The following is a 25,186-nucleotide window of genomic DNA, read 5'->3' on the forward strand; positions in this document are numbered from 1 at the left end:
CTGTATGATGTCTGGCTCTCTTGCTCCACGACCCCGAAATCACCCTGTATAAACGTCTGCACGCGACTTACCTATATACGTTGCACAATGTTGCTCCACAGCTGCTCCAGAACAGTTGATAGCGGTGTGGGGGGCTAATGGGTACGGTTTTAGCAGTACATAATGAATGATTTATATTTCCAGCAATCATTGTGTGTGTGGGTACATTGTTCGTGTCATATGTTCCGTCGAAATCACTAGTACTGGCCGATTTAGATAATTACGGTTTAATCGACTCATTTTTATTACGTTAAAGGAATAGACTGGTCTTATTTTTGTAAAATTTGATTTCGACTGGCAAATCGTATTACTTTTTGGCAACCGGGCTTTTTAACCTAATTAGACCCCGCTGAATCCGATTTTGCCGGTTGCTTGATCGAATTATTGACCGGAAGTGAGATATTTGATACTAAAGGTCCCTTTTTTTAGTTTTTCGTAAATAACTCTTAAACGGTGGCCTATAGCCAAAAATATTCTACTAGATAAGTAATTTGCATAAAATTGCCTACAAGAAAGATTCCGTACAGTTTTTCGCTAGGAACAATATTTAAAGAGATATTAACGCGAAAAAGTTAATTATAATCACTTCTAAGGTCCTTTTTTTTAGTTTTTCGTAAATAACTCGTAAATGGTGGCCAATATTAAAAAATGTTGTTAAAAGTTAATAATCTACACAAAATTTTGTACAAAAAAGATTCAACACACTTTTTCGCAGGGACCAATGTTTAAAAAGATAATAAAGAGGGAAAGTTACTTATAATAAATTCTAAGGTTCCTTGTTTTTATTTTTTCGTTAATAATTTGTAAAGTATGACTCATAGCAAAAAAAAATCTTATACATAAATAATAAACATAAAATTTCCTACAAGAAACATGTAGAACACTTTTCGCTAGGATCAATATTTAAAAAGACAAAGCAGCGGGAAAATGAATTATAATCAATTTTAAAGTCCCTTTTTAGTTTTTTGTAAATAACTCGTAAACGGTGTCCCATAGCAAAATAGGTTCTTTGACCTTATGAATAAAATATCTCGAGTTATCAACTACTTCCCGCCGTGTACCGAAGGGTTCTCTACACTTTTTCGCTAGGATCAATATTTAATGAGGTATTAAAGGGAGAAAGTTAATTATAATCAATTATACATATTATTTAACATTCCCGCTTTAATAGCTTTTTTATTTCGATTATTTATTTACAAGAACATTAAGAACCTATTTTGCAATGGGCCACCATTTAAGAGTCATTTACGAAAAACTAAAAATTGTCGGCTGAGAATACGTTTGTGCCATATCCATTTTTGAGAAAATGTTTTTTAGTGATTCCTAAAATAACAAAAAATTAGCTATAATTGACACTAATCGGCTTATGAAAAAAACTATTTTTGAAAAATGTTGTGCCATATCCGATTCCTAAATGTAAAACTTTCCGAAAAATATTTTTTTTTGCTTGTTTTCGCTCTCCTGTAAACCATGTAAGTGGTGTATAGCACAAACGTATTCTCACCCGACGAAATAGGGACCTGGAAATTGATTATTATTAACTTACCCCCTTTAATATCTCATTAAATATTGATCGTAGCGAAAAAGTGTACAGAACCTTTTTTGTGGAAAATTTTATGTTTAATATTTATGTATAATATTGTTTTGCAACGGGCTACTGTTTACGAGTTATTTACGAAAAACTAAAAAAAGGTGACATGTGAACTGATTATAATTAACTTTCTTCCTTTAATATCGTTTTAAATATTGATCCTAGAGAAAAGTGTTCAATATGCTTTTTGGAGGAAATTTTATATAGATAATTTATTCTTAAAAACCAATTTTGCTATGGGACACCGTTTACGAGTTATTTACAAAACACTAAAAAGGGACTTTAAAATTGATTATAATTCATTTTCCCGCTGCTTTGTCTTTTTAAATATTGATCCTAGCGAAAAGTATTCTACACGTTTCTTGTAGGAAATTTTATGTTTATTATTTATGTGCCAGACTTATTTTTGCTTTGAGTCATACTTTTCAAATTATTAACGAAAAAGTAAAAACAAGGAATCTTAGAATTTATTAGAATTAAATTTCCCTCTTTATTATCTTTTTAAATATTGATCCCTGCGAAAAGTGTACTAATTTTTTTTGTTCAAAATTTTGTGTAGATTATTAACGTTTAACAAGATTTTTTGATATTAGCCACCGTTTGCGAGTTATTTACGAAAAACTAAAACAAGGGGCCTTGGAAATTATTATAATTAAATATCCCGTGTTAATATCTCTTTGAATATTGATCCTAGCGAAAAATTGTACGGAATCTTTCTTGTAGACAATTTTATGCAGATTACTTATGTGTGAGAACATTTTTGCTATGCGCCACCATTTAGGAGTTATTTACGAAAAACTAAAAAGGGACCTTTAATATCAAATATCTCACTTCCGGTCAAGAATTCGATCAAGCAACCGGCAAATTCGGATTCAGCGGGGTCTAATTAGGTTAAAAAACCCGGTTGCCAAAAAGTAATATCATTTGCCAGTCGAATCAAGAAGGAGAGCGATTTTGAATTTTTATGTCTAGTCTAGAAAGCGTTGAACAAGCTCTCGTTTTAAAAAATCATACATAATTATGTTTGTGTTTTTGTTAACGTACTTTTTATCTCTTTACAGATTCTCGTTATTGTAAGTAAACATCTCTTATTCTTACTAGAGTCTAAAGGGGCCCAGCGATTAACAGTCCGCCGGACGGTATCGGCCTGTCAGTTGTTCGGAACTGTCAAAATTTTGTTCTAACTGACAGGCCGATACCGTCCGGTGGACTGTTAATCAGTGGGCCCCTTAAGCCAATAATAGGTAATCATGCATTTGTGAAACATTTGAAGTACAACCATGCATTTTGAATAAGGTTATGTATGTTCATAATGGTTTCATTCATATAGTGTACTGTAGATGTTGTAGGTATACAAATTAGCTATATTATTTGAGGTGAAGTCAAATTCGAGATAATGGAGACATTATTGCATTCATTCAATAAACAATGTTTATTTAAATAATAACAAAACTTCCGTGAGACACAGATATATTAAGTATATTAAGAACGGGTCACTCACGTATTTTGAGTCGAAAAACGCTCGATGCAGGTAAGAATGTTTGACAAATAATTAATTAGCTTACAGTATTACTGTCAGCCTCAAAAAGATTGTGCCGGCCAAATATATCGGAACACCTTTATTTCTATTGTAACAGACGTGTTACAAAATATTAATTTCGGCCACATTGGCCGTCACTATCTATTTCCATGAGTCTGACTGAACAGTCGCCATCAGATAAATCGGAGCGGCCATGCTCAAAAATATATGAACACTTAACTCATAATTAAAAAAACTGAAGAACGGGACTTTAACTAGCGGGGTTACGGGACGGGAAGTAACTAGGTGCACGCGCTTAAGTCACGTTATCAGTTTTAAAAATAATTAGAGGCTTTGTTCAGATATTTATGAACACCTTGGCCGCTCTGATATCTGACGGCGCGCCGACTGCACAGAACGGCAACATTGATCGTTTTATGCACAGTCAGAAGAAGGAGGAGCGGGCGCCGGTGCCGTTCGGCGGCGGGATCCTCAATGCCCTCAAGAACAACTGGCGGGGGTTACTCTCCTTCGTCCTATGTATCATCTGTCTTTGCGCGCTATGCCAACCGTTTAAGGTAATCAACGTTTATATATTGTTAACTAATATTAAGTTTAAGTACATGTAATTCAACCGGCCGATCAAATACCGCAAGGTAGAGTCTGTGCGGAAAAAGAAGAGTCGTGAAATGTATGGGGCCCAATTAAATACATTCCACGACTCTTCTCTTTCCGAACAGACTCTAATCACTCTCCCATGCGAGTCGTTTCGAACTTTCCGTAACTTCCACATGTGTAGACCTGCATGATGAGTTGAAACAATTTATCTGAAAATATCCACACGTGCGTTATCCACACTTTAATTTTTTTAAATGGCTAATTTATTTGATTACTGCAGTTAAATGTTTGCAGGAAGGCAAAAACACGTTGATAGCAATATGGCTGTGTATGTTCGTGCTCATGCTGATCCGGCCCGTGGCGGTGGGCGCGAGCGGGTTGTTTCCCATCTTCGCCTGTCCCATGCTGGGGGTGATGGCTAGTGTCGAAGTCTGCAGCTCTCTTATTAACGTAACTGCCTTATTTAGAAGTATAGCCTTTATTAATGTAGTTGGGCCCAATACAGGGCACGAGCGCGCTGTTGCCCCTCTTTGCCTGTCCCAAGGCTGGGGGTGCTGGCTAATAGTGACGACTGCTGCGGCTCTTATTAACTTGACTACCCTCTGACTACAAAACGCAATTCTGATGATGGGATCCATGAGAAATCTAGGGAACCTCAAATGTTAAAGGCATACATAATTATTATAGTGATTTTAAAATTTTCATTAAAAAAAAAGTGATTTTTGATGAAATGGAACTGCTGATAACGATCAGAACAGAACTCTTCAACGACGCATAGTACACGTTTGGCGATTTCAATTTCGATATGGATTGGGAGCCGGACTCGGACCCGGACCCGGTTCGGACCCGGACCTGGACTCGGACTCGGAGAGTTAGAACTGCGACCGTTACAGAAACGAAATGCGACTAGAAAAGTGGGTTAGATTAGGTTAGAACTGCGACCCTTACAGAAACGAAATGCTAGACGAAATGGATTTTAATTATACTATATCTTGTGATCAATTAAATACTAGCCAATAATTTATATGGCATTTCAAATTGTTTTATTAAGTCGGTTCTTTTATATTAAAGATAAAAAACAACTATATCCGTTTCGCACCATTTTCGCTGGCTTTATGATCATAAAATTGCATCACTCGGTCCTGTAATCACGCTCAGCCGTCAATTTCCTATTTCCCGGCATCTGTATTAATATATTATCTGTTTCCAGGAGAACATAATGATGTTCTTTCTCGGCGGATGGCTAATGTTATTGCTGAACAACTGTGGCATGGACAAGAGGATTGCCTGCCTGATTCTGTCTTCAGGAAACAAGAACGCGTATACGCCGCTAAAGTAAGTTAGATACTTCAACACATGGTGGTCAATATGAACTTTCTCGGCGGATGCCTGTGCTAAACAAGTGCGGCATGTATGAGAGGATTGGCTGCCTGTGTGTGTCTGCAGGAGATAAGGACAAGTTTAGTATAATATATGCTGCGTAAGTAAGTTACCGTAAAAATACCCAACTATAGTCCCTAATTCCCAACTTCGGTCCAAAATTAACTCATATCTTCGTGCAGGTGTAACTATTATTTGAATGTCGGAGTTTTAAGGTAAAACATTTGTATTAGCAGAAGAAAATACTCAGACAAAACAAAAATAAACATTGTGTACCCATTGATACTTAACCTTTTGAACGCCTAGAACGCCTAAAGGCGTCGTAAGAGTCGTGCCCACAGCTTAAACAACTTACCTTCCCACTTTCAAGTATCATCAATTTAATGTTTATATTAGCTCGCTTGCGCCCGTGAATTTGGCGTATAAGTGACGTTTTTGTTCATGGCATAAAACGTTCAAAGGGTATTAACCCTTTAAACGTACATATTGTCCATAACTGATTAGTAGTCACCATTACCAAGGTATTAACAAATTCTTCTTCTTCCTCGCGTTATCCCGGCATTTTGCCACGGCTCATGGGAGCCTGGGGTCCGCTTGACAACTAATCCCATGATTTGACGTAGGCACTAGTTTTTACGAAAGCGACTGCCATCTGACCTTCCAACCCAGAGGGGAAACTAGGCCTTATTGGGAATTAGTCCGGTTTCCTCACGATGTTTTCCTTCACCGAAAAACGACTGACAAATATCAAATGATATTTCGTACATAAGTTCCGAAAAACTCATTGGTACGAGCCGGGGTTTGAACCCGCGACCTCCGGATTGAAAGTCGCACGCTCTTACCGCTAGGCCACCAGCGCTTAAGGTATTCACAAATTCAAGTTCAGATATTTTTGAGCATCTTGGCCGCTCTATCATCAGATGATGTAATTTGTCATGATTTAATTTTGATTGTCATTCCGGAGTGACATCGGCTCAACTTAGGCCGCGTCCCCATTAAGACGTAACAACGACTGATGCGTCGTGCGTCTTGGCCGGTATAATTATTTAACACATTCAACCAACAATGCGAAATCTCGTATCTCGTGAAGTTTGCTGGCAGTGAAAGCGTTAAACGGAGGTGTTTACACCACAGACAACACGATAACGGTAATCGTCCTGTCGTGGCTTGTGTATTTGAACGGAGATGTTGACATATAGGACGTTACAATTAGGTACCTTTCAGAAGTACTACCGTTACGACATAGTGGAACTCGGCTTTACTCGTAACAATTATTGCCAACGATTATTACAAGATTATTTTCAGATTGCTCTTAAAGTGCTGTATGGCTGCTTTCTGCGTTTCGGTGATTGCTGAAAGGGATTTAACAACACAAGCAATAATGAAGTATGTTATACAGGCGCTAGAACCTCTTAAGGTAGGTAGCTGTTTATTAAATACGTGCGTAATTAGTGTGTTACTGCCTACCAATGGGATTTGACAGCCGAAGTATTTTACAGAAAGCGCCAGCATAGCTTTAATTACCCGACAGTTCTACTCGTACGAACAAAACTATAGCGACAGGTAAAACAAATGCTGGCGCCATCTATACAAACCTTTGATAGTTGCCAATTCCATTTGGTCAGCCACAACACGGCTAAAGGCTTCAGCGACATACGCATGCAATTTTAGATAATTGCTGGCTAAGTAGGAGCAACTTAGGTATTCAATCGATCGACCAAATGCTGCAATGTAAATGCAAATCGCATGCGATTATCGGCGACGTTTGGAGAGGCCATACGAACTGATTTTTTTAACTGGTTAATGCGGTTTTTTTTGTATTAAGCGAGTGAGTTTTATACAAAGCTTTTAATACGAAATACGATCCAAAAGAAGCAGTCATCGTTCGTGAACGATGAAACCGTTACGTTCGGTTATTGTTTAAGTATTTTATTACTAGCTGTGCCCGCGGCTCCGCCCGCGTGTAATTCGGTCTGTGTCAGTAAGCGGCTAATTTCTAATCCTAATTTCTCTCCCTCTCCCCTGGAGGCGGAACTTGAAGTAAAGTTGACAGATGGATATGCTAGAGGACTGAAGTCCAGATAAAATATTTTACAATTAGGTACCACTAAATAAAACTACACTTCAAAGTCAATAGTTTTTGGCTACAAATATAATGACCACCAAAAAATACTTTGGTACCCTAAATAAAAAAATCATGCTTACCAAAAAAAATTACTGAACACCAAAAAAATAAGGCCTAAAAATACAAAAGTACCACCACTTTAATTACGACTGCACTTCAAATTGTATTCAAATACCAAATATATTGAATGATCACCAAAAATCATGAATGATCACCAAATCTTGAAGACCAAATTAATGCGATATTTTCACCTAAATAAACCACTATGATTACCAAAAAATTTATACATATTACCAAATAAAGTAAACTGATGCCAAAATTACTAGCCCCTCCCGCTCAACCCCCCGTAGCCCGCACCGCATACCTACCTAACCTAATCTACTTTTCTAGTAGCATTTCGTTATGCTACTAGAAAAGTAAGTTAAACTGCTATCAGTTAAGTGGGTTAGGTTAGGTTAGAACTGCGACCCTTACAGAAACGAAATGGTACTAGAAAAGTAGGTTAGGTTAAGTTTCAACTGCTACCCATACAGATACGAAACGCTAGTAGAAAAGTGGGTTAGGTTAGGTTTGAACTGCGACTCTTACAGAAAAGAAATGCTACTAGAAAAGTGGGTTAGGTTAGGTTTGAACTGCGACCCATACAGATACGAAATGCTACTAGAAAAGTGGGTTAGGTTAGGTTTGAACTGCGACCCTTACAGAAAAGAAATGCTACTAGAAAAGTGGGTTAGGTTAGGTTTGAACTGCGACCCATACAGAAACGAAATGCTACTAGAAAAGTGGGTTAGGTTAGGTTTGAACTGCGACCCTTGCAGAAAAGAAATGCTACTAGAAAAGTGGGTTAGGTTAGGTTTGAACTGCGACCCTTACAGAAACAAAATGCTACTAGAAAAGTGGGTTAGGTTAGGTTAGAACTGCGACTGTTACAGAAATAAAATGCTACTAGAAAAAGGTGACGAAGTGGATTAATTAATTTAATAGGATAACGATATATTAAATGATTGCACATTTTTAATTAAAATGTGGTTACAATTTTGTGATCATTTACTATTTTTGAGTTTACAATGATTATTTTGGAGCCATTTGCTTTAATAGGATAGCAAGATTTAAAAATTTGGTTATCATTTTACATTAAAATGGAGTTCTAATTTTGGTGGTTATTTACTATTTTTGGGTTAACAATGATTATTTTGGTGTCATTTTCTTTAATAGGATAGCAAGATGTAAAAATTTGGTCATCATTTCACATTAAAATGGGGATTGAAATTTGGTAATCATTGACTATTTTTGGGTTAATAATGATTATTTTGGTGTCATTTCCTTTAAAAGGATAGTAAAATGTAATAAAATTGGTAATCATTTCACATTAAAATGGTGTTATAATTTTGGTGATCAATCATGATTTTAGGGTGGTAAAATAGATTTTTTTGGTATTAAATTTTATTAAATCTGGTGATCAGTTAAATAGCAGCCATAGTTTTTTCGCCCTTATTCAAATTTTACACGGGACTTAAACGACAGAGTAGTAGGTGTATATCGGACGATACAGTACCTAAGCCGTAAAGGGGCCCACTGATTAACAGTCCGGCGGACGGTATCGGCCTGTCAGTTGTTCGGAATTGTCAAAATTTTGTTCTAACTGACAGGCCGATACCGTCCGGCGGACTGTTAATCAGTGGGCCCCTTAAGGTATACGCGCGCGAGCGAAAGCGAAGCGGCCTGCCTGGCTAGACCGCCACTCACCGTGGTCTTCTTCAGACTCCTGAGGAAGACCACGTGCCCCTTGTAACCTCAATGCGTTGCGAGACTTTCGGGAATGATTCGATTTTTTTCGGGAATGCATGGCGTATAAAATGCGAATCCCAAATCGTTTGACTCCGCAAACGACCAGTGCCGGATTAAGATATTTTGATGCCCTAAGCATTTCTAGACCATGGTGCCCCTTCATCAAGATTACATTGAATTTTTTTGGCTAATTGAGTGACGTTCATTGCCGCATTACAGCTGAGAATGGAAATTAATCACATCATTTTATCACGACAATTGACAGTGCCGCAGCAGTAACGTTGCAACAGAGTACCTAATGCTGCTGCAGTCGCCACCCGAATGTCACCTTTATCATATCTTAGAATGCTATTGAAAACGCGAGCGAAGCGAGCGCGAAAATTTTTCGATATAAAAACGCAATTTTATAGACAGTTGTACATTTTTACTTTTAGTTTGGAAATCAGTCACATCATTTTATCACGACAATTGACAGTGCTGCAGCAGCAACGTTGCAACAGAGTAATCCTGCTGCAGTCGCCATATTAGAACGTGATTGAAAACGCGAGCGAAGCGAGCGCGAAGTTTTTCGATATGAAAACGCAATTTGATAGACATTTCTACATTTTAACTTTAAATATGGAAATCAGTCACATCGTTTTATCACGAAAATTGACAGTGCTACAGCAGTAACGTTGCAACAGAGTAATGCTGCTGCAGTCGCCATATCTTAGAAGGTTATTGAAAACGCGAGCGAAGCGAGCGCGAAAATTTTTCGATATAAAAACGCAATTTGATAGACAGTTATACATTTTTACTTTTAGTATGGAAATCAGTCACATCATTTTATCACGAAAATTGACAGTGCTACAGCAGTAACGTTGCAACAGAGTAATGCTGCTGCAGTCGCCATATTTTAGAAAGTAATAGAAAACGCGAGCGAAGCGAGCGCGAAAAATTTTCGATATAAAAACGCAATTTGATAGACAGTTAGACAGTTGTACATTTTTACTTTTAGTATGGAAGTCAGTCACATCATTTTATCACGAAAATTGACAGTGCTGCAGCAGCAACGTTGCAACAGAGTAATGCTGCTGCAGTCGCCATATCTTAGAAAGTTATCGAAAACGCGAGCGAAGCGAGCGCGAAATTTTTTCGATATATGTATTATTAATTTATTAAATCAACATAATTATTCAATTATTTTTGTTGATATCCGTGTCTTCTAAACTTAGAGTTAATTTGGCAAAATCTTTCCTCGGTGGCTTATTCATGTCACAACGTATCAAATTCAGCGCCATCTGTTAGTTTACCAGGGTACTCAATAGTGGTAGCACATATTTGAAAAAAGTTTGCCCCTCCTTCCTAAGTAGCGCCATAAGATTCAGGGGCAAACTTAAGTCAATCGTGTGTTGCAGCTACCCCCCCTTTTAGGGGTTGAATTTTTATAGCCTATAACCTGGCCGGGCATTTTCTCGACAGATTAGTAATGTTTTCATCAAAATCCGTTCAGCCGTTTTCACGTGATACGCGTTCAAATAAACAGACAAACAGATAAACAGACAAACAGACAAAAATTCTAAAAACTTTTGGAACGTGTTCTGTTATCGATTTTAAGTATCCCCAGCCAACATTTTTTCAAATATCTTCCATGTACAGACTTTCGACCGTCTTCAGCTTTATTATATGTATATATAGATTGCGTTATACTTGTTTTATTCTTAAGTAAGTATACCATACTGTTGTTGTAGGCAGTGAAAAATGAAGCTGATTTCGTGGAGTTAAAGAACATTTTGTGCAACGCTATAGCTGTTTCTTCCCTTCTCGGTAAGTCATTTGGCTACAGCGCGGCGACGGAATATAATATATGTTGGTTCATTATATAATAATATGTAGGGTAATTCACCAGTAACTGGCCACTTTTAGTAACCGGCCGCCCTAAACTAAAAATGGATTATATTCGTGTATAAATAGAATTCATATTAGTATAAGGTGGCCAGTTATTGAAAGCTGGCCATGCAGTTATTGAAACCTTATACTAAAATGAATTCTGTTTATAGGTGAATAGAATTCATTTTTAGTTTAGTTTAGTTACTGGTGAATTACCCTATCAGTACATTACATTTTTTAAAGCCTACTTTAGTGTCCTACTGCTGGGCATTTTCCCACCATTTGGGGTAGAATGCGTCCAAGTCGTCCCGCCATCTCCTTTTCGGTCTGCCTAAACCCCGACCTGCACCGTCTATTGTGTTCCGTGGGTCCCACTCAGTAACCATTTTGGCCCACCTTGCTGGGTGCATGCGGCAGACATGTCCAGCCCAGTCCAACTTAAGCTTAATGGTCACATTAAATTTAAGGAAACTAAATGAAAAAGTTTTTTTTTTTTTTCATTCCCTCAAACAAACAATTGAAAACCATTTATGTAACTTGTAACTTGATATACCAAAATCGTTTCGTACATCGGTAGTAAGTATTTTATGCATTTTTAGGGTTCCGTACCTCAAAAGGAAAAAACAGAACCCTTATAGGATCACTCATGCGTCTGTGTGTGTGTGTGTCTGTCCGTCTGTCACAGCCTATTTTCTCGGAAACTACTGGACCAATTAAGTTGAAATTTGGTACCTACACATATGTAAATTAGTGACCCAAAGATGGACATCTAACGTAAATAAATGAATGGGTCTGGGTCTGGGTCTACAATTTTGAAAAAATACACAAAATAGTTCTTTACTTATGACCACAGGAAAACCTATTAGAAATGTGCAGTCAAGCGTGAGTCGGACTTAATGTACGGAACCCTTGGAACGCGAGTCCGACTCGCACTTGGCCGGTTTTACATTTTTTTAAGAACGATTTTTTATGCTCTATGCACAGCCGAGGTTTGAATTGAACCTATGATTTTTTACCACCACACACACACACACAAATGTAATCAGGTTTTTTTTGCTTTTAGGTAGTATGTGCTTCGTGCATGCATCTCTTACGACGTTACAGCTCAGGTCAATGTATTCCGAGTAAGTTATAATGTAAATATTATTACACACATAGACATTTATTCATAATATTTTAAATATTACAATGTCGAGCATTATTCAGTTCTTATACACGGTGTAACATGAGGAAACCGAATAATTTTAACAGCGTGTTCCTGATCATATTTAGGGGTGCGGTTCACTATATATAACAACTATGGATATATTATTGGTCGATATAACGATCAACGGATATAATTTATAAGACATATACTTACGAATAACATATTTTTATCAGATATATCTCTCATAAAATATAAGAGGTATTTGGTATAATATCTTTCAACCTAATGCTAAGGTAGTATAACGCACATACTTTATAATAAGGTTCGGTATAACATTAATTAGCTATTATGTTTTATTGACATATTATTTGATATTGGAGAGTCGAATCAAGTATGGTATAGGTTAAAAAAATAGACACAGGAATCCCCATATCTAAAGAGGAAGGCGGCTCGGGGGGCTTAGGTTTTAGGTTGGGTTAGGTTAGGTTCGTTAGTAACCTTTTGTCCCTCAGAGCAGAAAATAGAAGCCCCGCAAAGCGGAGCTTCGTCGATTTGTCACCAAGTCATATTTGCTATGTTAAAACCTATATTAGTATGATTTCTAAATGTAAGCTCTCCGCATAAATTTCGTTTTATGGATTGAACCTAAATAATATAATTTCACACACGACATAATACTGAAGTAATTTTTTTCAGTAATTTATAAATGTTGAGTGATTCAATTTTATAGAAGAAATATGTAATGTATGTAATATCATATATTATACAGCTAAAAATTATGTCATTTATAATTTATATTGGGTTTTCGTTAGATTAAATTTATTTTATATCAACTCTTAACTATACAATATAAAATTATTCCTTTTGTTGGTATACACATTATTGATTATATTACCTTAGTGATATATCTTTAAAAATTATACCATATGTTGTTATATCGAATGAAAATATATCATTTATTGTTATAGCGATCATTACACACCCCATATTTAGAGACAAAAATATCCTATAAACTTTTTTGAAATTCGCCTAGTTTCAGAGATAATATTAATTAAAAAAAACTAGTTTTTATTGTTACATAGTGTAAAAGGCCTTTTTGATGGTGATGTTATGAGACGTAGTCTAAATATCCTTATTGATAGATGTCAAAAGGTGACAAGTAACACTTTGCAAATAGTAGGTTTTACGAAAAAAAAATGTAAAAATCAATTTTAAGTGACAAGTTTACCAATAACATTTATTTTTTATGTAAAAATACATTCAAAAAATTGAAAAAACAAAACAAAAAAAAAATTTTTTTGGCGAAATTGATCTAAACTCATATTACATTTTTTCCTTCTTTTGACCTCGAAATGCGTGGTTAAAATTATTCGGTTTCCTCATGTTACACCGTGTTTAATATTAACATTTATTAAATATTAGGATTAAATATAATCTATGTATAGTCTAAAAATATATTAACAAAAGAATGAATAAGTGATAGGCCGATCAACATACTATAGGTAAAAGTTAAGAAAAGGGCTAACGCAAGACCGTATTAGTGGACCGTACAAAACTTTGTACACTTATGGGATCACTTCTGTCTTGCAAATCAGTTATTTATATTAATTTTTACACGTTTCAATTTGGCTTTTGGCATTACCATGCAAAAATCGGATGGAAACTACCCACGTTTGCGAGGACAGACATGTTAGTTATGTATTAGACCGGTACCTATTTAATTTTGGGTATTGCCTGAAAAGGTTGGAGGAGTGCGTACACAACGAACGTCGACATTTAAAAAACCAATGTATTTTAAAAATCTGCATTCCTTTTCTTTTCACTGATATAAAAAGTTTCTGTTTATATGTTTTACTTTTATCTTTATTTATCAAATTTTGAAATCGATAACGTGCCACTATATCTGTATGACGTAACTCCTCTAGATTGTAACTTTCAGACCCATAGTAAAGTGTATGACGTAACCACTCTTGTAACTTTCAGACCCACAATAAAGTTTATGAGGTGTCCACTTTCGTAACTTTCAGACCCACAGTACAGGACACGGAGTTCCCCGACGTGTTCAACTTCCTCAACTACAGCGCCTACGCCGTCCCCACCGCTCTCCTCATGTTCATACTCAACACGGTGTATGAGGCAATTTTGGTCAATATGTAAGTAAACTGAAATAAAGAAAAAGTGACCAAGGCCCCCAGGCTGGAATCGAACCAGCGTCCACTGCTATCGCGGCAGGTGCCTGTGCCATTCGGCCACCAGGCCACAGCGGCCCGGTGGCCGAAAGGCACAGGAATGCGGATTTTTTCCAAGTATGTATATGCACTTCTTACTGAAGGCTTATGGCGCCCCCTGGCCATCCCTAAGGTAGAACAGTATGGTTCGACCTTCTAACTGGATCATCTCAGGTGATACCGGGCTAGCTAGATGAGCTAGCTAGGAAGATGTAAGTATTCCTTAAGAGGCATTTCCGCTCTCGAACTCTCTGGTCTGGTGGTATGTATCAACTAAACCGCGTAGTGTATAGACGTCTTGAGCGCTTACGTCATGGTGACGTCACTGACAGTTAGGGTCAGTCGATGTCAGACTGCGAGCAGAGCCAGTCGTACCGCGTGATGTTTGTGTTGGCGCACCGTTGGAAATAGGTACATTAAGTATATCGTATGATTTACTGAGGTACCTTACACACCAACCAAGACGTCCCCCCACACTCGAAAGCTCTAATCAAAGGGTACAGCACAACTTCTTAGGCACTTCTAGGGCTCAAAAGACACACAACCTGCGTGGTGACAAGAATATATACTGACAAGACCCTGCAAGTTGAAATTCCGTTCACAGCTCGATGAGGACGAGCAGAGGACGAGAGATTATGAGGACATCCCATACAACCATTTCCAGTCGCCGTTACGACGCGGTGTTGACACATCTTGTGTCGACACCGTCTGTTTCGGTCACAATTCCAGTCGCAGAGTCGTCGCCGTGTCGACACAGTTACCAGAAATGGGGAAGGGTCGACACATGACACAAAGTGACATAAAGTGTGGTCGCCGTGTGCACACATTGTTTCGAGTTTGCGACTACTTTATGCCAAAATCATTCGTTCATTCGTACATTTTGTTCCTGTCAAATGGAAACTGTCAGATGGAAAAATACTTAAATAAAAATAAGTGACATTAATACGCCATCTCTAAAACGGATTACAAGACGTAATTATATATTGTTTGCATTTATATTACAATAGGACTTAAATTATTATGGGGAATTAAACTGCTCGAGTGATTTGATAAACTAAGTGTAATATAATCAACGCGCCACCACATTGTTTTAGTTTAGCCGGAAATGAAATTGTTTACTTCTCAGTGCCTGTGTTCATAACTATATTATTTGAAGCATTTTTAGTACTTCGATGCGTATACTATACTTAAATAACAGAAATAACGCTTTACATACTACGAAACTTGTTAATTATGATGTATAAATATGGTTTAAGGCTGAGAAATATTGCAGTCACAAAGTAGTCGCAATGTTTCGACTTTGTGTCGACTCTGTGTTGACACATGACACGCGCTGTCAAAAGTAATAACAAAGTTACTGGTATGTTACTGGATTTGCAAAATGGCTCCTTGTGTTGATTTGTTTTCAGATATTCTCAAAGTGTAAAAATGCCGTGGTCAGAGATGGGCATTAATCGATTAACTGTTTATTCGAGTAATTAATGGAATAAAAAAAGTTAATTCTCAAATTTTAATCGCGATTAGTTTAGTCGACCTAACATAGATTGAAATTGAATTAATCTGAATATTAATCGAATAAATTATCGATTAAATCTCGATTGAAAGTTGACAGGGGGCCATTTTTGTACGTAAAAATAATAGAAATGTCTTGCATGCAGATGGTAGCAAAACACTTTGTTATAAAAGTCGAGATGGGTGTCGATATATATTCAATTCAATTCAATTCATAGGCTTTAGGGAGTGCCGATTACGCAAATAATGACCATTTTGGAATCCGAAATGGCGGCCATGCACTGTGTCATAAAAGTCGTCATGGATGTCGTTTTATACGTTTTAATGGGCGCCAATTTTAAAAATGATGACCATTTTGGAATCCAAAATGGCGGCCATGCACTATGCCATAAAAGTCGTCATGGATGTCGTTTTATAGGTTTTAGGGGGCCCCGATTTAGAAAATGATGACCATTTTGAAATCCAAAATGGCGGCCATGCACTATGTCATAAAAGCCGTCATGGGTGTCGTTTTATAGGTTTTGGGGGGCGCAGATTTAGAAAATGATAACCATTTTGGATTCCAAAATGGCGGCCATGCACTATGCCATAAAAGTCGTCATGGGTGTCGTTTTACAGGTTTTAGGGGGCGCAGATTTCGAAAATGATGACCATTTTGGATTCCAAGATGGCGGCCATGCACTATGTCATAAAAGTCGTCATGGATGTCGTTTTATAGGTTTTAGGGGGCCCCGATTTAGAAAATGATGAACATTTTGAAATCCAAAATGGCGGCCATGCACTATGTCATAAAAGTCGTCATGGATGTCGTTTTATAGGTTTTGGGGGGCGCAGATTTAGAAAATGATAACCATTTTGGATTCCAAAAAGGGCGGCCATGCACTATGTCATAAAAGTCGTCATGGGTGTCGTTTTATAGGTTTTAGGGGGCGCAGATTTCGTAAATGATGACCATTTTGGATTCCAAGATGGCGGCCATGCACTATGTCATAAAAGTCGTCATGGATGTCGTTTTATAGGTTTTAGGGGGCCCCGATTTAGAAAATGATGACCATTTTGAAATCCAAAATGGCGGCCATGCACTATGTCATAAAAGTCTTCATGGGTGTCGTTTTATAGGTTTTAGGGGGCGCAGATTTCGAAAATGATGACCATTTTGGATTCCAAGATGGCGGCCATGCACTATGCTAAAAGTCGTCATGTGGTTTTAGGGGGCCCCGCTTTCGAAAATGATTACCATTTTGGAATCCAAAATGGCGGCCATGCACTATGTCATAAAAATCGACATGGATATCGTTTTATAGGTTTTAGGGGGCGCAGATTTCGAAAATGATGACTATTTTGGATTCCAAGATGGCGGCCATGCACTATGTCATAAAAGTCGTCATGGATGTCGTTTTATAGGTTTTAGGGGGCGCAGATTTCGAAATGATGACCATTTTGGAATCCAAAATGGTGGCCATGCACTATGTCATAAAAGTCGTCATGGATGTCGTTTTATAGGTTTTGGGGGGTGCAGATTTCGAAAATGATAACATTTTCAATTTCAAAATGGCGGCAATGCACTATGTCATAAAAGTCGTCATGGATATCGTTTTATAGGTTTTAGGGGGCGCAGATTTCGAAAATGATGACTATTTTGGATTCCAAGATGGCGGCCATGCACTATGTCATAAAAGTCATCATGGATGTCGTTTTATAGGTTTTAGGGGGCGCAGATTTCGAAAATGATGACCATTTTGGAATCCAAAATGGCGGCCATGCAGTATGTCATAAAAGTCGTCATGGCTGTCGTTTTATAGGTTTTAGGGAGCGCAGATTTCGAAAATAATAACTAATTTGGAATCCAAGATGGCCGCCATGCACTATGCTAAAAGTCGTCATGGATGTCGTTTTATTGGTCATGGTCATCAATTTCGAAATCTGCACACCTGTTTCAAATAAGGTATCGGTAGATGCATCCTAGTAAGTCAACAACATCTATATCTACTATCGAAATGTACTTTTGATAGTACTTATGTAGTAGTACGAAATGTAATCTGAAAGGAATCAAGTAATATATATTCCTGTACCTAATTAAGAATCGACATTGATTTCTGTTACTAGTAATTGTAGTCTCCTTCTCCTTCCTCGCGTTATCCCGGCATTTCGCCACGGCTCATGAGAGCCTGGGGTCCGCTTGACAACTAATCCCATGATTTGACGTAGGCACTAGTTTTTACGAAAGCGACTGCCATCTGACCTTCCAACCCAGAGGGGAAACTAGGCCTTATTGGGATTAGTCCGGTTTCCTCACGATGTTTTCCTTCACCGAAAAGCGACTGGTAAATATCAAATGATATTTCGTACATAAGTTCCGAAAAACTCATTGGTACGAGCCGGGGTTCGAACCCGCGACCTCCGGATTGCAAGTCGCACGTTCTTACCGCTAGGCCACCAGCGCTTCCTAGTAATTGTAGTATTCGAAAAATTGATTCCTGATTCCTCAAATGGAATTGTACTTAGTAATTCGGTATTGTTAGATTACAAAGTAATCTAGGAATCGGTAATCAGATTACAAAGTAATTTCAAGTAATCGTGGAATCAGGAATCAATTACGAAATGCCCATCTCAGACTAAGTAGCACTGCATTCAATTGATCTGTTTGGCGAACCGCGAGTTCACAGTTCGGGGCGAACTACTATATGTATAGGTTTTAGGGTGTGCAGAATTCGAAAATGATGACCATTTTGGAAACCAAGATGTCTACCGTACACTTTGTCATAAAAGTCGTCATGGATCTCGATTTATAGGTATTAGGGAGTGGAGAATTCGAAAATTATGACCGTTTTAGAATCTAAGATGTCTGCCGTGCACGTTGGTCATGGTCATCATTTTCGAATTCTACTCTTCCTAACATCTATAAATCAACATCCATGACGGGTCATATGACAAAGTGCACGGCAGACATCTTGGAATCCAAAATGGTCATCATTTTCGAATTCTGCACTCCCTTAAACCTATAAAACGATATCCATGACAACTTTTATGACAAAGTGCACGGCAGTTATCTTGGATTCCAAACTGGTCATCATTTTCGAAATCGGCACTTCCTAAAACCTATAAAACGATATTCATGACGACTTTTATGACAAAATACGTAGCCGCCATCTTGGATTATAAAATGATCATCGTTTTCGAATTCTGCACTCCCTAAAACCTATAAATCGACATCCGTGACGACGCAAGTTATCTTTATTTTCAGATCTAACAAATTGCTACAGAATACAAAGGACAAAAAAGAAGCGAGGAGGTAATGAAACAAGCAAAAATACAGATGATTCCTCGACGCAATTGGGTGATTCTTAAATTGTGTCCAGATTTTTTTGTCATAAAAGTTTTTATTTTTCACATATTACTCTCACAAGTTCCGTGACATTTCGACCTTGTAATTTTTTAAGTAAATGTTTTTGTTTATCTATGAGGATCTCACTAGAATAATATAATCAAGGTATGTTTATATTTGATGATTGAAATAGTAACGCAAAAAAAATATATTTGTGTCTTATATTCCTGCCGAAGACTTTTATTTTACCTTTTCCTTCTACACAAGTTTGGCCAAGTAATAAGAATTTAGGGCTCTCAATTTTATTTTGACTTCTACAACAGTAAAGCTCCGAGGCCATGTTTGGTATCGTTTTCGTATAAATTCGCAGTACCAAATTTAGTTAAGGTATCACATTGACACCATTCCGAAGTAAAAACATATAAACTTATTAAAATACTTTCTTTTAAACTCTTCTTCACGCTTAAACTGCTGAACAGTTTTAATTTAAATTTGGTACACATATATTTTGAGTCCCGAGACAGGACATAATAAGTTATCTCAAAAATCATCCTTTAAAGGTGTGAAATGAGGTGTAGGGGGGAATTCAGAATTGACTTCTTGAAGTTAATACTGTTTAAGTTTAGGTTTGAAGTCATGTTTTTTTATCATTTTTAACTAAATCAAAGATGTAGACCATCCCAAATTTCATATAAATCGGTTCAGCGGTTATTGATTTTCCGTACAAATTTCCACGCCACTTTTCACACCTTCAAAAGATGATTTTGGTTATAAGATCTATCCTATGTCCTGTTCCGGGACGCAAACTATTTCTATACCAAATTTCAACGAAATCGGTTCAGCGGTTAAGCGTCAAGAGGAGTTTCAAAAAAACCGGCCAAGTGCGAGTCGGACTCGCGTATTAAGGGTTCCGTACATTAAGTCCGACTCGCGCTTGACTGCACATTTCTAATAGGTTTTCCTGTCATCTATAGGTAAAGAACTATTTTGTGTATTCAGACGGACATACATACAGACGCACGAGTAATCCTATAAGGGTTCCGGTTTTTCCTTTTGAGGTACGGAACCCTAAAAAGATTTTATTTTATTTTGTGGAATGGTGTCAATGTGATACCTTAAATGGATTCAGCACCCCAGATTTATACGAAAACGATACCAAACACGGCCTAGCACCTTCACTGATATAGATATATCAGATAAAATTGAGAGCCCTATATAAACTTTCAAGAGCGGATATCTCAAAAACTATTCAACATATCGAAAAAATTGACTGAATAAACTTGTAACAAATTAAATTAACTTTCATTTTGTATAAGTGGCCATGTCGCTGAGATGCATAGTTTCCTAGATACGAGGGTCGCACTGAAATATTCGGGAATGGGACACTTAGAAATAACATAATAGAAACAGGCATATAATTTATAAAAATGTAACTCTTTATAAAACTTTTAAGGTATATTCCATTTGGTTGTCATTTGTATTTAAGAATTACTGGCAATTTGAAAATTGTATGTCGAACATTATTTGAATTTTTGGCCAAGTGATTTTTCGGATCATATTTTTAAACGGTTTTCAATATGCCCTCAGCGAACAAATAAAAGTTACAATGGGCTTCTGTTATTTTTTTATGAACTAGAGTTCATCGTACGCTCGTTTGCAGTTAAAATTAAATATGAAAGTCACTTTCATTTTATCCCATGGGTGATCTTAAAGAAGCATGTCATTCCAAAGCGACGTCAAAAATTAAAATCGCATTTGTGCTGTTAATTAAAAAGACTGCCAAAAAAGTTGCATATCGGCAGATTTCGACATTCCTAAATATTCATATGACAACAGTAAAAAAATCTTTTATATATATATATATGTAAAAAAAACTTCAATTCCGTTGGCTACTCCACGAATTTCATACAAAACCACTAAGGCCCCAAAATCGCCATACAAAAAGGACTTTGGGATTATGAGCCGTGTGCATTACAGAATGATTACTTTCAAAAGAAAATTTATATGCGTGGTCAGTTTGAGTTTAAGTATGTATTAAAATAAAGATTGACCGTCTAGATGCGACAGTTTTCTCTATTCCCGACATTTTCAGTGCAACCCTCGTATAATCGAAAAACCGGAAAATGGGACCTTCAAAGACTCCTCTCTCCCCACCGCTCAAAGGCTACGGCCGGGGACTTTTGATATGTTCACCTCCTAACTTGTCAAACCGAGTTACGGAGTCAAAAATTGTGTTCCGAGCATTTCCCTCTACAACTTTTGGAGCATTCGTTGCCTGACCTAAGTAGCTAGCATTTCTTTAAAAACTTTTCTGTAAAAGGTTGACGGGTGTTGGGTGTTTATATGGTTTCGGTCGATTATTATCATTTGCATTGCCCATGATGACTTACTAGAATTACGAGCACACGAGACACTAATAGTAGTTTGACAAACCTTGGTTTTCAAGAGGTATTTTATATTGACATTTGCTGTCACAAATTTGCTGTCAGATTTAGTCGCAAACCGCACGCAAAGTGCACACAAATGTGTCGACACCTTGTTACGGAAAAGTGTAGACACGGCGACGACACTTTGTTTCGAAACAATTCTAGACACATTGTGTGGACTCTGTTACGACACATCTGACATTTAGTTACCACTTTGTGATTCTGCGACTGGAATGGTTATATGGGATCTCATAGTAAGAACCTATCCCTTACTAGATATCGAATATGATTATTGATCTTTAGTAGTTATGGCTACACATCGGTAACTCGTGGTATTTAGGTAGCACTTAAAAGATTAGTGATGACTTGATGAACACACATCGGTAACTCGTGGCATTTAGGTAGCAGGCACAGACTAGTGATGTGACAATGTTCTTCCTATACGAGTCGAGAAAAAGAAACCACAAAAAAAAGGAAATTAATTAAACTAATCTTTTAAGTGCTACCTAAATTCTTTCCCTTAAGTTTCGTATTCTTACTGACTGCTAATGTACTATATTGCGCACAGCTGTAATTTTGCTTGTAAGTAACGAGTAATTTTTTTTCTGTTAGGTTGGCGGCAAACAAACCAATGAGTGCTTTAAGCACAGAAACATTACAAAAATCTTTCGCCAAAAATAAGACGGATCTTGGACCTATGACTAAACATGAAATGGTAATTCCTTGAACCTATTTTAAGATGTATCTACACCACACCGCAGTTAACGTTTATGCAGCAACACTGTGCAAGCAAGTAAGTACCTAAGTAAGAGTAAGTTTTAATATAATGTTACTGCTTTGGGTCGATGCACACTTATTTATAAATAGTATTTTTCAAACGGGAAGGGTAGGGTGACATTAGATTTTTTTTAATTCCATGCCATAAGAGCTATGGGACATATTTTTGAGTATAATGAGTCGTTGAGTATTTGAGTTGACTGTACCACTTGACTGTTCCTGTATCATATTAATCATTATAATTAAAAATATAAATCATCACCAATAAAATCGATGATATGCCCTTTGCACATTTAATCGAGAATCGTAAAAAATCGTTTCTAATTTGCATTGTCACAACCCTAATATATGTAATTGCTTTTTGACAGGTGTCACCCTTAACTTTCGGTTCGAAAAAAATACATGAATAATGAGATTAATGAGATATACTTCAATGAGACTTACACCTTTTAAAACAAGTCCCCCGCCGCGCCTGTCTGTTTGTGTCTTCGTTTGTATGTTCGCGATAAACTCAATAACTACTGAACGGATTTTCATACAGTTTTCACCTATCAATAAAGTGATTCTTGAAGAAGGTTTAAGTGTATAATTTGTTAACCCGTGGGAAGCCGGGGCGGGTCGCTAGTATGAAATATATTAAAAAGGGGTTACTCAGTGCCACGGGAGGCAAGACTGCGTCAGTCAGCCGACTCGTGTGGCTCCTGTTAGGAATCCTCAGTGCGCGAAACATATATCGGGCAATTTTCACTTAAAAATCATGAGTAATTCGATTTAGACTCTGGCCACGCTAGCTACGCTCACGCTTTACACAGACTAACAGGCCTATTCGGATTTCGAGATAATCACAAGATCTTGAGACGATTTAGAGATCAACTAGATCTACATTAGATATCGACTAGATGTGACTTGGATATTAAGTCATAACTTGTCGAAATCGTTCAAGAGGACCTCCAGAATCGCGGAAACGTTGACATATCTATCTTAAAAATATCTTTAAATTATCCGTATCGTAACTCGTTGAAGTCTAGTAGAAATCTAATTCATTTTCCGAATCGAGCCGTAACACTTTTGGCGGTGTGAATACATACCTACATATAAAGCTCCATACTTGACGTAGCACTTGGCATGAAAACTTAACACATTCATTGCCTCTAAGTACTACGGGTTACGCTCGTAGCGCGTAGCCACGTATTTGCCGTATGGAACGTGTAGTCGCTACGAACAGTGTACCTAGGGTTGCCAACCGTACTATATAATATTATAGTATTGTACTATATTTCGGCCTTGCGTACTATATATTTTTAGGATACTATATAGTACGCAAAAATACTATATTTCGATGGGTCCTTACGCTGTGCTTTTTTTTTTATAAATATGAAATAAGTTCTTAAACTGAACAAGCGCGAGTGTTGCATGCTTGAACGTGAACCTACATGTCAATGTTACTGTCAAGAGTGTTATGTCAAAAGTGACACTATCAGTGTCACTGTTACGTCCTCATGTACAGCGCTCAGCCAACTCTCAACGGTTTTTTCATCTTGTGATGTGAAGTTTCAGAAGTTTGTAACTTTTGCATCGACGAAATAAATTGAAATAATATTTCAAAGTACTTAAGAAATGGATGACCAAAATGATAATCTGATAATGATCAAAGTAATAAGGATTATAATAGGAACAATGGGTCGGCCTAAAGCAAAGGGGGTGCAAAAAATACCAAAAGTGCAAAATGTATAGGTATCGTAGAAAAATTTCAATCAAAACGCTAAAATAAGCATGTTATGTAGGAAAAACTTTTCTCTAAAATCGAAAATGGCCAAGATATTTGACCCGAAAGTTGGGAAAAGTCTAGGACTTGGAAAATTTCGATGGATGATGTGTCATTATAACACTTATTTTTTTAATGTGTTATCGTAGAGAATACGCTAAAATAAGCATGTTTTGTAGGAAAAACTCTTCTTTAAGTCAAAAATGGCTGAGATATTTGACCCGAAAGTTGGGATATTAACACGAAAGTTGCTGTGTAATGTGTGTAATTACGTTTTTTGGGTTGTTGAGAAAAATTACCTCGAAGCTTTGCTCTCGCCTTAGTCTTCTAACCTAATCATATCCAAGTCGGCTCTGCCCAGGAAGGTCTTGCTCGCTCGTTGACACTTCCTTCAAATATTAAAATATAAAGTCTAACAATTCGGGCATTTTTGATTTAAAGGAAAAGTGTTTCCTACAAAACATGCTTATTTTAGCGTATTCTCTAGAATAACACAACAAAAAATAGGTGTTATGATGACACAGCATCCATCGTAATTTTTAATGTCCTAGATTTTTCTCAACTTCCGGGTTAAATATCTCGGCCATTTTTGATTTTAGGGGTCATCCATTAATTACATCACACGTTTAGGGGGAGGGAGGGGGTCAAGAAAATGTGACATGTTGTGACAAGGGGGAGGGGGGAGTCATAAACCTTGTGACGTCACTCTTCATCAGTAACCGAAAATGTATTTAAATTATTTTATACGCTAATTATCATTTAAATAACAAGGTATTCAAACGATAATCGTTTTTATTCGTTTAATTTTATTTCTTAATCAGTTTTGGGTTATAAAAATACTAATATCTCTTTTATCAAAAATATTTTGATAAAATATTAAATAAATATTTGCCGATTTCGTTGAAGAAATGTGACGTCACACCAGGGGGGAGGGGTTTGCCAAACGTGACCAAGTGTGACAAGGAGGGGGGAGGGGTAAAAAAACCCAGAAATTCGTGTGACGTAATTAATGGATGACCCCTTAGAGAAAAGTTTCAAATAAAAGATTCTTATTTTAACGTAGGTACGATAACGTCA

The 25,186-nt window shown here is 37.1% G+C and overlaps 3 protein-coding genes across 4 annotated transcripts in view; 1 reads left to right on the forward strand and 2 right to left on the reverse strand.

Annotated features, from left to right (window-relative positions):
- Positions 1-25,186, reverse strand: part of LOC134791252 (small ribosomal subunit protein mS33) — a 271,224-nt gene that overhangs the window by 105,423 nt on the left and 140,615 nt on the right. The gene's annotated exons all lie outside the window — the stretch shown is intronic.
- The window catches only part of LOC134791209 (hemolymph lipopolysaccharide-binding protein-like), a 54,794-nt gene that overhangs the window by 16,320 nt on the left and 13,288 nt on the right, over positions 1-25,186 (reverse strand). The gene's annotated exons all lie outside the window — the stretch shown is intronic.
- LOC134791208 (protein I'm not dead yet 2-like) overlaps positions 1-25,186 on the forward strand; it is a 33,594-nt gene that overhangs the window by 1,150 nt on the left and 7,258 nt on the right. The window contains exons 2-9 of the mRNA XM_063762180.1: positions 3,602-3,727; positions 4,062-4,217; positions 4,978-5,102; positions 6,453-6,564; positions 10,791-10,866; positions 11,993-12,053; positions 14,104-14,229; positions 22,180-22,282. Coding sequence (XP_063618250.1) covers positions 4,098-4,217; positions 4,978-5,102; positions 6,453-6,564; positions 10,791-10,866; positions 11,993-12,053; positions 14,104-14,229; positions 22,180-22,282 — 723 coding nt within the window. The 5' untranslated portion in view covers positions 3,602-3,727; positions 4,062-4,097. The remainder of the gene's footprint in view (positions 1-3,601; positions 3,728-4,061; positions 4,218-4,977; positions 5,103-6,452; positions 6,565-10,790; positions 10,867-11,992; positions 12,054-14,103; positions 14,230-22,179; positions 22,283-25,186) is intronic.

This window comes from Cydia splendana, chromosome 6 (assembly GCF_910591565.1).
Source record: "Cydia splendana chromosome 6, ilCydSple1.2, whole genome shotgun sequence".
Classification (NCBI taxonomy): Eukaryota; Metazoa; Arthropoda; class Insecta; order Lepidoptera; family Tortricidae; genus Cydia; species Cydia splendana.